General features: G+C 42.0%; 1 protein-coding gene across 1 annotated transcript; it reads left to right on the top strand.

Annotated features, from left to right (window-relative positions):
- The first annotated feature begins 4,239 nt into the window (after positions 1 to 4,239).
- Positions 4,240 to 15,536, top strand: LOC114792325 (aldehyde dehydrogenase, mitochondrial-like). The gene is made up of 13 exons (XM_028983323.1): positions 4,240 to 4,463; positions 4,819 to 4,923; positions 5,268 to 5,408; positions 7,656 to 7,735; positions 8,154 to 8,265; positions 10,589 to 10,717; positions 10,899 to 11,012; positions 11,122 to 11,224; positions 12,375 to 12,559; positions 12,782 to 12,946; positions 14,472 to 14,629; positions 14,909 to 15,023; positions 15,145 to 15,536. Exons 1-13 carry the CDS (start codon positions 4,344 to 4,346, stop codon positions 15,175 to 15,177), a joined length of 1,560 nt encoding a protein of 519 aa, XP_028839156.1. The 5' UTR covers positions 4,240 to 4,343; the 3' UTR covers positions 15,178 to 15,536.
- Positions 15,537 to 16,486: the final 950 nt, after the last annotated feature.

Consider the following 16,486-nt stretch of genomic DNA (forward strand, 5'->3'; position numbering starts at 1 on the left):
TATTTGTCACATACACGGTCATACACGGTATGATATGCAGTGAAATGCTTTTAGCGACTGCTACAGACCAGATTATTGCAAATATTGCAGGTAAACAATGAACCAATATGCAAATATTGCAAACTTAACCAAATATTACACTTATGTCTTTAACCTAGAACATAAAATGTATAACAGGGTGAGGGTGTGCAAATAGGTGGAATCAGACTATAAAGTCAGATTATAAAGTGACAAAGTATAACAAGGTAAACGTGCAAGGATAAAGAGAGTTAAAAATTAAATTAAAAGTTTGTACAAGGATTACTAAAGAAGACATGCATCTGAAGATGGCCCTTAAAACCTGTGGATATCCCAAGTGGGCCTTTAACAAGGCAGGATCCTCCTTCATGAAAAGGACCATAGAACAACCTGAATCCCATGACCAACGGAAGAACCTGGTCCTTCCGTACATGGCTGATGTGTCCAAAAGACTAAATCCCAAAGACCGGACACCAAAACAGAAGAAGAGAAATGTAGTGTATGCTGTCCAGTGCGGTGAAGAGTGCTCCGAGCTGTACATTGGGGAAACCAAGCAGCTGCTACACAGGAGGATGGCCCAGCACAGAAGGAGCAACACCTCAGGGCCAGAATCAGCTGTGTACCTTCACCTTGAGGACAAAGGACACTCATTTTTGGACAAGAATGTTCAAATATTGGACATAGAAGACAGGTGGTTTGAGAGAGGAGTGCGGGAAGCCCTGCATGTGCAAATCAACATACCCTCACTCAGCAGGGGTCGAGGCCTCAGATACAGCTGATCTCCAACCTATTTTGCTGCCCTTTCTTCCAAGTTCCCCAGGTTGGCCACATTTAACGACCCGCTTAATGGGGACAGGAGGAGCTGCCAGGGCGGGGCTGTCACAACTATCCATCCCCTGCCTTTGTTCCACTTAATGAGCCTATTCAAGGCGGGATTGAGGTGAAACCAACCTGGAGGATAAATTTGTGGGCAAAAGCCAACTTCCCTCAGATTGACAAAGTTCTGTGGATGCAGAATGAAACGTCTCTACCTTAAAGAAAGAAAGTCCAGTTGCCATGACTCAACTTTCAGACAAATTCAACTGGATGACTGAGAATCTTCACAGACATTTCTAGGGGAATTGAGTCCAGAAGCGATTGAGAGTGAAAGTGCTGGAGTGTATTAGAGTTCTATGTAGTGTTGTTGTTGAGAGCTTGTATAGCCTGCGGGAAGAAGCTCCTCTTCATTCTCTCTGTGTTGGACTTCAGGGAGCAGAAGCGCTTCCCTGATCGCAGCAGAGAGAAGAGTCCATTGTTGGGGTGGCTGATGTCCTTTTTTTAAAGTGAAGTGATTGTCACATGTGATACACAGCAGCACAGTGCACAGTGCACACAGTGAAATTTGTCCTCTGCATTTAACCCATCACCCTGAGTGAGCAGTGGGCAGCCATGACAGGCGCCCGGGGAGCAGTGTGTGGGGACGGTGCTTTGCTCAGTGGCACCTCAGTGGTGGATCGGGATTTGAACCGGCAACCTTCTGATTACGGGGCCGCTTCCTTCACCGCTAGGCCACCACTGTCTTCATGATCTTCCTGGCCCTGGACCAGCACTACTTGCTGTAGATTGATTGAAGGTCAGGGAGCTTGGTACAGATGTTGCGTTCAGCTAATCGAACCACCCTCTGTAGGGCTCGCCTGTCCTGCAAAACGGTAGTAGTCTAGTGGGCAACACACTCGCCTATGAACCAAAGCACCGTCCCCACACACTGCTCCCCGGGCACCTGTCATGGCTTGCTCACTTAGGGTGAGCAAATTTCACTGTGTGCACCGTGTGTATCACATGTGACAATCACTTCACTTCATTTCACTTCCCCCAGGTTCAAATCCCACCTACTACCAAGACACTTAACCCTAAGTTGCTCCAGGGGGACTGTCCCTGTAACTACTGATTGTAAGTCGCTCTGGATAAGGGCGTCTGATAAATGCTGTAAATGTAAATGTAAGGTGCTGTTCCCGAACCAGGTTCCTGTCAGGATGCTCTCTATAGTGCAGGAGTAGAAGTTGGAGGGCAGTCTGAAGTCTCTCAGGCGTCTGAGGTGGTAGAGACGCTGCCGGGCCTTTTTCACCACGGTGTTGATGTGACAGGACCATGACAAGTCCTGCGTGATGTGAACACCGAGGTAATGGAAGTCCACTCTCTCCACTGGGCTCCTGTTGATGACAGGGGTCTGGTAGGTCCTCTCCTGCTTGGTACTAAAGTCCACTATTATCTCCTTTGTTTTGCTGATGTTCAGGTGGAGATTGGCACCAGTTCACCAGATTTCCAATCTCCTTCACAATCTAGTGAAGAAATTATGAAGTCTCTGACCAGCCGTTCAAAGATCTTCATCATTACTGAGGTGAGGGCTACAGGGCGGTAGTCGTTAAGGGAAGCAGGATGGGGTTTCTTTGGGGGCTGGAACAATTATGAATTCCTTGAAACATGTGGGGATCACCGACTGAGATAGAGAGAGGTTGAATATCTCTGTGAACACAGGTGCTAGCTGGCCTGCACAGGCTCTGAGGATTCTCCCCGAGATGCCGTCTGGTCCTGCTGCCTTGCTGGCGTTCACTCTCTTGAAGACTCTCCTCACGTCATGCTGGGTGATGATGAATATGTTCTCTGTGCTGGCAGCGTCCTCCTGTCTGCAACTGTTGGAGCCGCGTTCGTCATACCGGATGTTGGTGATTTATAATCTGTTATTGTCCTCGACCAGGGAGGCCATTTCAAGACAGAATCCGACAAACTGTTCTGGTTGACACAGGAACTTCAGGTGACCAGGATTCGTGGAGCTCTGCTGCAGTGCAAAATGGGCTGGCCTTGGATATTCGAGCCAACAAACGGTCCTCTTGAGCAGTTGTCTTGCTGGGTCTGCCTGACCTGGGTTTGTCAAAAACGTCTCCTGTCTCTTAAAATCTTTTTTAATCTTCTGTACTTGACGCTGAAACATTGAAGGTGTCTGCCACATCAGCAGTGGAGGTGGTCTTCAGCCTATTGATAATCAACACTTTAGTCTAAGGATGAATCTTAGGCATGTTTGCAGAGGTCTAGTGGCCGTTGATGTGAAGGTCTAATGTACAGGGCTTCTTTTTATATGCACCGGACACCTAATTTATCCATTATTAGTCAAAGGTGAAGGTCATATGACAAGGCAACAACACTTACGTCTTTGCAAAAATGGACTTAATGGGCTTTACCAATCTTTGAATAATAGAATACTTTTGACAGTTTCGTTTTGTACTGAAACATTATTACAAAAGCTGTTGAGAATAAAATGAGCCATTTCTTGTAAAAAAAAAAATCTTGATTCAAAATATATTTCACTGGCACATGAGGTCAATTTGTACACAAGTGACAATACTTTTGTCAGGAACTGTATAATTACAAGCATTTTACGTTTAAAAGGCTTTTATTGACAATTACATCAAGTAATTTTCTTCAAGACCTGCAATTCACCCTGGCATGCTGCCAATCAACTTCTGGGCCAAATCCTGACTGATGGCAACCCATTCCATTATAATCAGTGCTTGGAGTTTGTCAGTGCTTGGAACTTGTGGGTTTTTCTTCATCTACCCACCTCTTGAGGATTGACCAGAAGTTCTCTATTGGATTAAGGTCCGGGCAGTTTCCTGGCCATGGACCCAAAATTTCTATGTTTTGCTCCTCGAGCCACTTCGTTATCCCTTTGGCCTTATGGCACGGTGCTCCATCATGCTGGAAAGAGCATTGTTCTTCACCAAACTGTTCTTGGATGGTTGGGAGAAGTTGCTATCATTGGATGTTTTGCTACCATTCTTTATTCATGGCTGTATCCTTAGGCAAAATTGTGAGTAAGCCCACTCCCTTAGATGAGAAGCAGCCCCACACATGAATGGTCTGAGGATGCTTTATTGTTGGCTCGAGACAGAAGATCACCCTCCTTCTAACTCGATCAGTTCATTAATTAAGTTCATTTTCATGGCCATTTATCTGAACACTCTTCATAACATTCGGGAGTATATGCAAATTGCCATAAAAACGGAAGCAGCAAACTTTGTGAAAACCATAATTTGTGTCAGTCTCAAAGATTTTGGCCGCGGCGACTCTGCAGTACAGCCATGCAAACGCGCAAGCGCCACATTAATCCAACTATTAAGCGCACAGAGACCAGAAAACTTGCAGACAGCCTGACCCGCCTGTGCGCATGCGCACTGCGCTTCGCCTTTATCCCCAGTCGGTCTACCGAGCGGTGGGCGTGGCGTGGCGTGTCTGCAGCTCGGTTCACGGTGTCCGCTGTCTGGACGGGTGTTTGTCTCGGAGGTAGCGCCATGCTTCGCGCCGTGCTGTGCCGTTCCTTCCCGCCGCCGCTGTGGAGGCTCGCGGCTTGTCGGTACTCCGCCGCAGCCATCCCCGCCCCGAACCCGCAGCCCGAAGTTCACTTCAACAAGGTACCGCCGCGGCGCTGCGCCTGACGACAACATTGGAGACGCGAATTCGATTTTCTTCGCTCGGTTATTTTCTCACTAGTTGTTTTGTTCATTTTGCACTTTTTTTTTCTTCGCTGCCTCTGAATTATGTCCATTATCCAGTGTAACCAGTTTTGTCTCAAGAAGCTGAAGTTAAAAGGGCCCGTTTTAAGCTTCATTAAAAGTGTGCTGTAAGTTCGCAGGATACGTTACGTAACTTCGCAACGAAGGAAGGAAGCGCTGATAACAACTCGTGCTCTGCTCGAGGCAGCTCAACATGGCCACTGGCGCCGGAACAACGTGTTGACCCGATGTCTCTTCACACTGCTCTCCTCAGCTCTTCATCAACAACGAGTGGCACGACGCGGTCAGCAGGAAGACCTTCCCCACCGTCAACCCTTCTACTGGGGAGGCGATCTGCCAGGTGGCAGAAGGAGACAAGGTGTGTGTGTGTGAGACGGCAAACGCGGCGTTACGTTTACGGCATTAGTCAGACGCCCTTATCCAGAGCGACTTACAATCAGTAGTTACAGGGACAGTCCCCCCCCCTGGAGCAACTTAGGGTTAAGTGTTTTGCTCAGGGACTCAATCATAGTAAGTGGGATTTGAACCTGGGTCTTTGGGTTCATAGGCGATTGGGTTACCCACTAGGCTACTACCACCAAACGCCTGTCATATTATTTAGGCAGGGCTCAAGATGAACCATTAAGAGAAGAGTAGGCTGTTAGACTAAATTACCATCTCGTATAAGCATGTCTTTCTTTCCCTCTCCCGCCTTCTCTTAAGGCCGATGTAGATAAAGCAGTGAAGGCAGCTCAGGATGCGTTCAAGCTGGGGTCGCCATGGCGACGAATGGATGCTTCAAATCGAGGACTTCTGCTGAGCCGGCTGGCTGATCGTATTGAGCAAGATGCTGCCTACCTGGCAGTGAGTCTCATTTTCTTTTGACTGGGTTTCAGATTAACAATCAGTTCTTTATGCTGTGCTTGTCCTACGCCTTTTCGTGTTGTTATAGTACTTAACCCAGCAATAGCGAGAATCATTCGATTCCCTGCAAAAAGCAATGTGTCATCAAAAAGTTGCATATACAACACATATCCCTTGCCATATAACTGGTTAACATGAAAAAGGGGACAGCTGCAACTGGAAAATGCTTTCTTAAATGTCCCTGGACAATTTTTCCTTACCTGACTGAATAAAATTTATTTGTGCTTATTTTTTACATCCAATCACTGAGCAACTGCAACGCTTTGCACGTTTGGAAGCCATGATGGTCGGTGGAGTTAATTCTCTGGTTAGGCGAAGCATGAGAACCTTTCCCTGCATGACAACATAAGGGGTCAAATTCCAGATCCGACCGTCTGAGTTGTCGCTCTCTGAATGGTGAAGCAGAATGGCCAAAGCACTCTTTATACATATCGCCATTTCTAGCCCCTGCAGGACCATAGACAGGCCCAGAGAACTCGTATTAATGTTAAATAATCTCACAAAGTGAATTTTTTTATGATAGGGAACCTTTAAGACATGATATGTGTGTTTAATTGACTGCCCCAATACACTGAAGCCTCAAACAAATAGGGGTGTTGAAATTAATCGTATAATCAATACTTCATGACTCAAAGCAAATTATATAATGATATAATTTAGCAGCGGTATAAAAATTCTCATTTAAAAGTAGTGCCGGAAGTGACTGTGGCCGCCTGATCTGAGTACAGTGCCACCCTGGGCAGGAATTTCACCTTGCACGGCACAGCACTCTGCAGCCTTGTTCTTGCACTGCGGTCAAAGTTGAAGTTTGTTGAACTTTGTGACGAACTCTGACATTTTTTTGCACGACAAATGGAATCAAAGCTGCCGATTGTTCTTTCTGCCACTTCGAAACATACACAGAAGCGGGAATGGAGGAAAAGCTGACAATCACTGAATCTTACCAATCTGTGTGCAGGGATCTACAACACGACATTATTGTCTCTCCGGCAGTTAAGACAACCACACATTTCTGCGCTGAGCCCTGTGGTCTGAAAGCGGCTTTAGATTTTCTCCAATGAGCAGAAAAACGGTCTGTGTTCAGTTCGCGCTCACCTGATGTGGTGGGCGTAGGAACCAGCCATTTTTCTGCTGTTTGTGGCTTCAGTTTGTAACGGGATCGGGACAGTTTGTAGTGGAGGAAACTCTGGTGAAGCATGCAGAGAAAGGTCTGCCTTGAAGAAAGAGAATCTCACGCCGCTGCTGGGCTTTCCATCATGCTCTGCATCAGGGCCGGGGCAAACTACTAACTCCGCCCATAGCATAATTTTACATTTACAGCATTTATCAGACGCCCTTATCCAGAGCGACTTACAATCAGTAGTTACAGGGACAGTCTCCCTGGAGCAACTTAGGGTTAAGTGTCTTGCTCAGGGACACAATGGTAGTAAGCGGGATTTGAACCTGATTTTCTGGCTCATAGGCGAGTGTGTTACCCACTAGGCTACTACCACCCCGTGTAATAACATACTACCAGTACATACAACTGTTAGAAGGTGAACGCCGATATGTTACAATGTAGAAAATGTATGAGAATAATCGCAATGCATCCATTTCGAGGCATTGATTGTACCAAATCGTGAGGCCAGTGAAGGTTCACCTCTACAAACAAACATGAATAATGTGCAATGATAATTTGTGCATCAATATTTTATTATGATCTGATTGCGGCGTAGTTTAATGTGAAGTTTTCCTGGACTCATTATAATTGTTGTACTTCAGACTGCTTGGTGTTAGAACCTGACTGTGATTAAAGCAAACATTCTAACCTCCTGCACTTGAGTGTTGATATTGCATTTATATTTTTATTAAATGGATACATGGATTCAGTCTGGTCGTCTCAGATAAGCTGCTCTCTGTGTTTTCTTTGTGCTTTATTTGGTTACTGCGGAGACCAAAGTGACCGTGTAGGCAATGAACTTGCACTTGAGTTAATGCTGAGTTATTTCTTTACTCGCAATGGGGCCAGGAACATGTTGGCCTAACTGCACTGTCTAACAACAGCTACTGCTTATCTGCTGTGGTGACCTTTACTGTGTACATGAGATTTTTATCTGCTTTAAGCTCTGTACCAGAGTGTGTCTAGCGCTTCAGAAAATGAACTTGGATTTGGTGCTTATAGGATAACCTGGACATTTTGGTTTGCAGGAGCTGGAGACTCTGGACAATGGGAAACCTTATGCTGTTGCTTACAGTGTGGATGTACCCATGGTGGTCAAGTGTTTCAGGTAAGTGTGCTTGAGATGCTGAGAATAGGAAGACTGCATTCTTGTTACATTATGCACAGTTTCTACATAATTAGTTTTGGTTTGTGTGTTAATATTTGGAGATTTTATTGATTTCAGTTTATTTGTTTTTGTTCAGATAATTCTATTGTTTTAGACTGATGGCCAAAATTTTGTGGGGGTATTCCTCCCTGTTTAAATCTCCCCTTTAAAAGTCTAATACAAACCCATTTTAAACAACAATGGTAACGCCTGTAGCAGTAGGTGTCAGTGGCCAAGAGAGTTTATATAAGAGCATTGTAGACTGAGAGCTGCACATTGCTTTCTTAGTGGATGCAAGAGCCCCCAAAACTAATAGTTCATCCTTAATTCAATTAATCCTGTTTGATTTGCAAAGTAAAGACTGTCTGTGTGGCTCCAGGTACTATGCAGGCTGGGCAGATAAATGGGAAGGAAAAACCATTCCCATTGATGGGGACTACTTCTGCTACACTCGTCACGAACCTGTAGGAGTGTGTGGCCAGATCATTCCTGTGAGTAGACTGGTGATTCACATGGAACACATGGAACAATATAAATATAAATATAATTTGTTCTTATAGAAGAACAAGGCCAGTATTTTAGTGCAGAATTTTGTGGCAGCCATGAAAGACGCCTGGGGAGCGGTGTGTGGAAACGGTACTTTGCTCAGTGGCACAGGATTTGAACCCACAACATTCCGATTATGGGTCCACTTCCTTACCAGCTAGGTCACCACTGCATTAAGACCACAGCGCAGAAGTTAGATGAACATTTACATAAACAGCAAACAAATGAAACTGCATTAGAAGAGTGTTTGAATGTGCGCAGCCGCCTGGCGGTGTGAGCTGATTGGCAACAAGAGTGTACTTCACTAGTCGCGTGCATCTACGCTTGTTTCATGATTCAATTATGATACTAATGGTAACAATTATATATGCAGCATTATGGACATTATGCAATCTTGCAACATTTTGTATTTTATTAGGTCAGCTGTTCACACTCACACTTCCATTAACCCTTAATCCACACTAGTATCTTGTGTGTTGGAGCTTCTTTGTCATGGGGTGCAATGAGTAGGTCTAATTTGATTTTTCGACATTGAGCGACTCATTACAAGACTCAATATTTTTCCCAGGAGACTGTAGTTGATAGGGCACATGTCCCCCTGTTAAAGGACCTGAAACTACCCAACTACTGACCTGAAAAAGTAAGAAAGTGAACAATGTGAAACTGTAGAAGGGAAACAAACTAATGTGGGCTGGGCACGCAGGTTAGAGAGAGAAACAGGTTTAGCAAAGCTTTGTATAAAGTATAAAAAAGAGAGCCAGAAGTCTTGCAGGATCATTGATTAATTTAGTAAGGGTTTTGTGTTGCTGAGTCTTGGCAGAAGTGCTTCTGTGTCTGGCTGCAGTTTTTATACTGTGAGTTGCGTTGTAAGCAGGAAGAATTTTGTTGCTGGACCCAAATTAATTTGTTCATTTGAAGAGAAGAAATATTTTAGTTTTTATGGTTGAGGAGCCTGGTAATCCCTGATGCCATTTTCAAGTGCAAAATTGTCACTAAACAAGTGTCCTCAATCATAAAAACAAGTTTTTAGCAATTAAGGTCTATATCCAAGGTCAAAGGTTATTTACCACCTGGCAATCTGGAGCGGGTAATCCATGCATTTACCACGTCACGGCTGGATTACTGCAATTCATTATACTTTATTGGTCAGCGATTAACCCATCTGCCACGGCCCGTCTGCTCACTGGCAAGCGAAAGCGTGACATTTCTCCGATTCTGGCATCGCTTCCTTGTTTACCAGTGAAGTTTAGGGTAGTTTAAGATCATGCTAATTGTTTTTAAAGCTCTTTAAACTGGGTCAGTGCCTCAGTACCTCTGTGACCCTCTCCACATCTACAGTCCAGCTAGACAACTTCTGTCATCTGATCAGCTGCTCTTAGGACTAGGCCATCCCTAGGACTTTAGCCATCCCTAGGACTAGGCTAAAGACTTGTGGAGATAGGGCCTTTGGGGTTGCAGTTCCGAGCTGTGGAACAACCTTCCCTGGCATGTTCTATCTGCTCCCACGCTAGAGGTTTTTAAGACAAGGTTAAAACTCACCTTTTCTCTGCAGCTTTTGTTAGAAGTGGGTAAGGAGCTGTGTTTATTGTTATTTTTACTACTTTTATTGCTTTGTCCTGCTTTTTATGCTTTTATTATTTTATGTTCTAAAGGTTTATGCTTGTTCTTAGCTGTCAATTTTTATGTACACAACTGGTTGTTTAAAGGTGCTCCATAGATTTATTTCAGTCTGGTATGTATTTTGCAATATAGCACTTTATTTAGGATTCCAGTCCCAAATTAGATCTGAGGTATATTAAAAATGTAGGGTCTGCTAGGATTTTTTTTTGGAGAAGATTCAATGAGGCACAAGGATATTAGGATTTTGAATAAACTCCTAAACTGTGCAACTGATTGTGCCTCAGTATAATTCACTTAATCTAAACTTAATCTTATTAATGATTGGAAGTTTCATAGCCATTGCTTACAGTTTGAATAAATTTACATTTACAGCATTTATCAGACACCCTTATCCAGAGCGACTTACAATTAGTATTTACAGGGACAGCCCCCGTGGAGCAACTTAGGGTTAAGTGTCTTGCTCAGGGACACAATGGTAGTAAGTGGGATTTGAACCTGGGTCTTCTGGTTCATAGGCGAGTGTGTTACCCACTATGAACCAGAATTCACTACACAATTAAATAATCTTAATACGCCAAATAATAGACTACCTGTGAAATATTTTTATTTATTTATTTCAATCCTCTTTCTCTAATTTTCTCTATCCAGTGGAACTTCCCTCTACTGATGCAGGCATGGAAGCTGGGTCCAGCTCTGGCCACCGGTAACACAGTAGTGATGAAGGTTGCAGAACAGACTCCCCTGACTTCTCTATATGTGGCCCATCTCATCAAAGAGGTCTGCATTCTCAGAGCACCCTGTATTAAAGCTGTAATCAGGCCTTAAATATAGCTTTATATATACCGCCACAGCATCAATTTTCTCTTGCGATAATCTGTTTATAATCGTACTGTAGACATTCAGCTGGAATATGCTCCTTGTGCAATGTCAGAACTTTTTGCCATGTCTGTCATGTCAGGTGGGATTCCCACCTGGAGTGGTGAATATTATCCCTGGAATGGGCCCAAGTGCTGGGGCAGCCATTGCTTCTCACATGGATGTGGACAAAGTGGCTTTCACTGGCTCTACTGAGGTAAGTGTATATTCATACACTAGTGTCTAGGTAAATTTAACAAAATGTTACTAATGAATATTTTATTGTCAAATATGTAGTGTTTTCATTTCTATGGTGCCTGCATTAGGTCGGCCACCTGATCCAGCAGGCTTCAGGCAGCAGCAACCTGAAGAAAGTTACATTGGAGTTGGGAGGAAAGAGTCCAAACATCATTCTGTCTGATGCTAACAGTAAGATTTGGTGCTAGTTGTAGCCCTATACTTACAGGCTCCCACAGAACTTGCAGTAAATACTCTGTACTTTCATTTCTCTGTACTATAGCACACACTAGGCTTGTCACGATAGTGAAATTTCAAACCCAATACTAAGGATGGTACTGTTTTCTATACCACAGGGAAATAAAAAACAAACACAGGAACTTTTTTGATGATCTTATATATATATATATATACACACACACACACACGCACCTTATGTTGCAACTCAGCATGAGTCAATACCGTCGCCATACTTGGATGGGGTTCCATGAATAACGTTATTTGTTGGACACATTGTGTGTGTGTGTGTGTGTGTGTGTGTGTGTTTACACGTATGCTTACATGTAACCGCGGGGAGGGGCTGCCTGTTGGAAAATTGTAGTCTGCCAGACATTTCCGTGATCCAGCAGATGCAATACTGGAATTAGTCATGGGGTGGAATCGTTTCCAGTGCTAAATGATATTGAATCAATACAAAATTTTAGTATAGATTTAATGTCTCTTGAGAATCGACACAACATTAGCACACACTTGTCACAGTTGCAGGTATTCAAAAGTCCTTGAATTGTAGGTTGATATGAGAATCTTGATTATGTACCTTCCACTTGTGAGAGAACATAATATACTCCATGGTCTGTAGTAGTGATTTACAGAACCCCCCAAAGTAGGGGAGGTGTCACTGATCCCATCAAGTGTACATCCTCATACTCAGGTGTCATCGTCCGATTTTGCATTCTGATCTGGGTTAAAATTTTTGCATAGAATGTCACATCTCCTAGATATTTTTACACAGTTAAAAGTAGGTGACCCGCTCATCTACTAAACTGAACATTCTTAAGGGTGATGTTTCATGCCCGATAGAGGGTGCTCCTTTTTGGAAACTGTGTTAGAATTATGTACCCATAGCTTAAAGAAGAAATCACACACAGTATCTCTCAATTTTATCTGTATTTTAATGAGTTGTTGCATTGTAATTAGAACCATAAAACATTCACTTTAAATGTTTGTAATGTGGCTTTTCGTAAGTCTAATGAGACATGGGTTTATTATTGCTTTTTATTACTTGCTAAAGTAAAACAAATGTGTGTGAGCTGTACGCTGTTGGTCTGTTGTCTTTATACAGTGGAGGAAGCGGTGGAGCAGTCCCACTTTGCCCTGTTCTTTAACCAGGGCCAGTGCTGTTGTGCTGGCTCCCGTACATATGTGCAGGAGAGTATCTACAATGAATTTGTTGAACGCAGTGTGGAGCGTGCAAAGAGAAGGGTGGTGGGAGACCCATACAATCTGGGTACAGAGCAAGGACCCCAGGTATGACAGAAATACTGTACAGAAGGTTAGCGAATTTCAAAGTCCACGTTAAAAGCAGTCATACATAATGGGGAAGAATCTGCAGTTCTGTATCATTTCTAATCGTAGAATGCATAATCGTTCAGCAGTGTTGATTTATAAATGTATTTTTATTTAATGAGCTGTGACAGAACAAAAATGTGTCTCAATTTTTTGAAACTTTACTCCACTCCTCCTATTCAGGTAGATGATGAGCAATTCAAGAAGATTTTGGGCTATATCAACAGTGGGAAGCAAGAAGGAGCCAAACTGATGTGTGGGGGAGGTGTGGCGGCTGACCGTGGATACTTCATTCAGCCTACTGTTTTTGGTGATGTTCAGGACAACATGACCATTGCACGTGAAGAGGTGGGGAGCTGCATTAACAACATTATGTAACTAGGAAAATTTGTAATTGTAATCAGTTTTAGTTACTGGAAGAAAAGGTGTGACAAGTTGCTGGTCCTTACATTGAACCTGTCCGTTAGGATGTTTGAGTTGGACTGTCTGCATGCTGTAATGTTCCACCAAAAGCCTTCACTTAGTTGTTAGTCAGTGTCTGCCATTATAAAGTAAAGAAGTAATGTCAGAAAATAAATACAAATTAAGTTACATTTTGCTGAACTTTGACCGTTGTGCACTGTGATGCATTGTTTACGATAGGAAACAGGATCCAATCCAATCGGAACAATGCACTGAAGCGGCTCTGAAACCAAGATTGAGGGCACACACCTAGTGGGTACGGAAAGTATTCAGACTTTGTAGTCATTTGCTAAAATTATTCAAATGAACTTTGCTAAAGTTTATTTTTTTCCTCATTAATGTACACAGCACCCCATATTGACAGGAAAACACAGACATTTTTGCAGATTTCTTAACAAATGAAAACTGAAATATCACATTGTCCTAAATATTCAGACCCTGCTGTGACACTCATATATTTAACTCTGGTGCTGTCCATTTCTTCTGATCATTCTTGAGATGGTTCTACACCTTCATTTGAGTCCACTTGTGTTTGATTATACTGATTGGACTTGATCAGGAAAGCCACACCGCTGTCTATATAAGACTTTACAGCTCACAATGCAAGTCAGAGCCAATGAGAATAGTGAGGTCAAAGGAACAGTCTGAAGAGCTCAGAGACAGAATTGTGGCAAGGCACAGATCCAGCCAAGGTTACAATTAAGGTTCTTAAGAGCGAAGTGGTCTCCATAATCCAGGATCTCCAAATCCAGATGTGAAAAATTTGCTGCATCTTTCCCCCAAAGTCTCATGGCAGTATTAGATCAAAAGGGCGCTTCTAATAAGTACTGAAGGACCATGTGATATTTCAGTTTTTCTTAGTTAATGAATCTGAAAAATTGCAACAGATCTGTTTATCATCAATATGGGGTGCTGTGTGTACATTAGAGCAGAAAAAAGATCTTAAATGATTTTAGCAAATGGCTGCAATATAACGGAGTGAAAAATGTAAGGTGGTCTAAATACTTTCTATACCCACTGTATAGTAATATATATTATCTGTTAAAATTGTTAATGCATTTGAAAGGAGTTTGACAGTAGTCAATGTTAAGAATATTCCTTCATAATTTATTAAATAAAATCAATGTATTAGGTACATTTACTTTCATATTGTAAATAATTACTACTATTACAATTAAAATAGGGTAACTTGTATTAGTGACAAGACCTTTTCCAACACAGCTTTTAAACACTAACTGAGCCATGACAAGGTATTCAGTACTGTTTGCAAATATTAAAATCTTAAATCTTTCAGATGGACTCCATTTTTAAACAACTTATGTTTATAAGTATTATAATGTGTATTTTAACTTTATATGTCCATGAATATTGGCATGCAATAATTACCATCGTTGAATTTCTCTGCCTGCAGATCTTTGGGCCAGTGATGCAGATCCTGAAGTTTAAGACACTGGAGGAGGTGGTGGAGAGAGCTAATGACTCCAAATATGGGCTTGCAGCCGCTGTCTTCACAAAGGACATAGACAAAGCCAACTATATATCAAATGGCTTGCGGGCTGGAACTGTCTGGTAACTCTTTTTTACTCCATAATATAGACTCTGTAAAACAGACAAGCACCTCATAGAATACCGGTCAGACATAGGCTTATTTGTTATTCCTCTTAAAATAGGCTTAGATGATTGCCTAGTTCACTACAGTGTCTGGTGCTTTTTTGGCAACACTTCATAAATCTGGTGTCCATATTGTGGAATCCTAATCTCATTGAAACAAACTTGTTTTGGTATATTTTTGAGTTTTTGCACAGAGAAAATTAACTGTTGGTCCCACTTGTTTGTTTATTTTGACAGGATAAACTGTTATGATGTGTTCGGAGCTCAGGCACCATTTGGTGGCTACAAGGCCTCAGGAAATGGTAGGGAGCTGGGAGAGTATGGCCTGGAAAACTATACTGAGGTCAAAACGGTATGATCCCAATCGGCTTTTAACGCAACACACTTAACATGAATATATTTAATATTACTGCTATAATTAAACCCAAAATCATAGTCAATTTCACTGAACTTTTATTTTACCTACACTACAGGTTACAATTAAAGTTCCCCAGAAGAACTCTTAAGGATGAACCCAAAAAGCATCATGAACCAACATTAACAGTGCAACATCACACTGGAGCACCATATATTATATATTCACTTTCTATAATTACTACAGTTTATTATTGGCTTGTTAATGTTGGTTGAAAATGTTTTTAGAACAAATGAGAGTTTACCATATCATTGTGAAGAGAGAATGTGCTTCCAGAAAACACTTGTGGTGTGTGGTTTGACAGGATTTTGAATTAGTAATGTTAGGATTAAAGGAATGGAAAAAGAAAAGTGGTTTTCATGTGAAAGGATTTGTGTAATAAATGCTTAAAACGCCCCTGTGATTTTGTTTAGGTTATTTTTATATATTAAATAAATCAATTTCACGTTATTGGTTTGAATATCATTCATGCATATACATTTAATGTTCCTTATTTGTAAAGGTTCACAACACGTGCAAAGAAGTGATTAGAATTGTATTGCACAATGGAGATATTAATGTTATATTCAGAACATTGGTGGCGTAGCTGGTACGAAAGGAGCCCTCTAATTGGAAGGTTGTGGGTTTGAGTGCCACTGAGCAAAGCGCTGCCCCCACACACTGCTCCCCGTGAGCCTGTCATGGCTGCTCCCCAAGGGTGATTGTTAAAAGCAGAAGACTCATTTCATTGAGTCACCCTGTGCTGTGTATCACAATGACGATCACTTCTTTTTATAATATTGTCTGGTAAAGATAAGAGAACAATATTTAATTTGCCAATTTTTGCATTAACAGCTAATTTTGGTATGATGGGTACATATTTAATAGCAATTGTGCCTGTTTCATAATTCCTGATTTAAATTTGAGCAATGTGTCTTATCTTAAAGCTTATACAAATTGAATACAGATGCATAATAACCACTGAGTGAAGATTCTACTCCTGTACAGCGTAGGGAAAGACAAGCAATTGTTCAAATACCCAAATGTATTGCCTTATTACATAGTTTGATAGTTAATGTCATGAATTTAGGTCAGGATGCATTATAAGATTTAAAAACACCATTTAATATCATATCTTAAAACGTACAAACATGCAGTACGTTTTTAAAAAGTAAAGTTTAATTTTAAACCTAATAAAAGCTTGTTTTTAATAAGTTTTGTATATTTCCGTTTATAACACGTGAGTCAATGCGCCGGAAAAAAACAAAGTCGTCAATCTCGTACAATAAGCGGATCTTGGATGTAATTTCGTAAAATGTATTACGTCCCGAAGGACCTCGCGAAGCCCGCACGAAATGGCTGTCTTAAAATTTGCCTGAGTACACAAACACCATTAGACAAATGTGCCAAAGGAACAAGTT

Source organism: Denticeps clupeoides, chromosome 1, assembly GCF_900700375.1.
Source record: "Denticeps clupeoides chromosome 1, fDenClu1.1, whole genome shotgun sequence".
In the NCBI taxonomy this organism is placed as follows: Eukaryota; Metazoa; Chordata; class Actinopteri; order Clupeiformes; family Denticipitidae; genus Denticeps; species Denticeps clupeoides.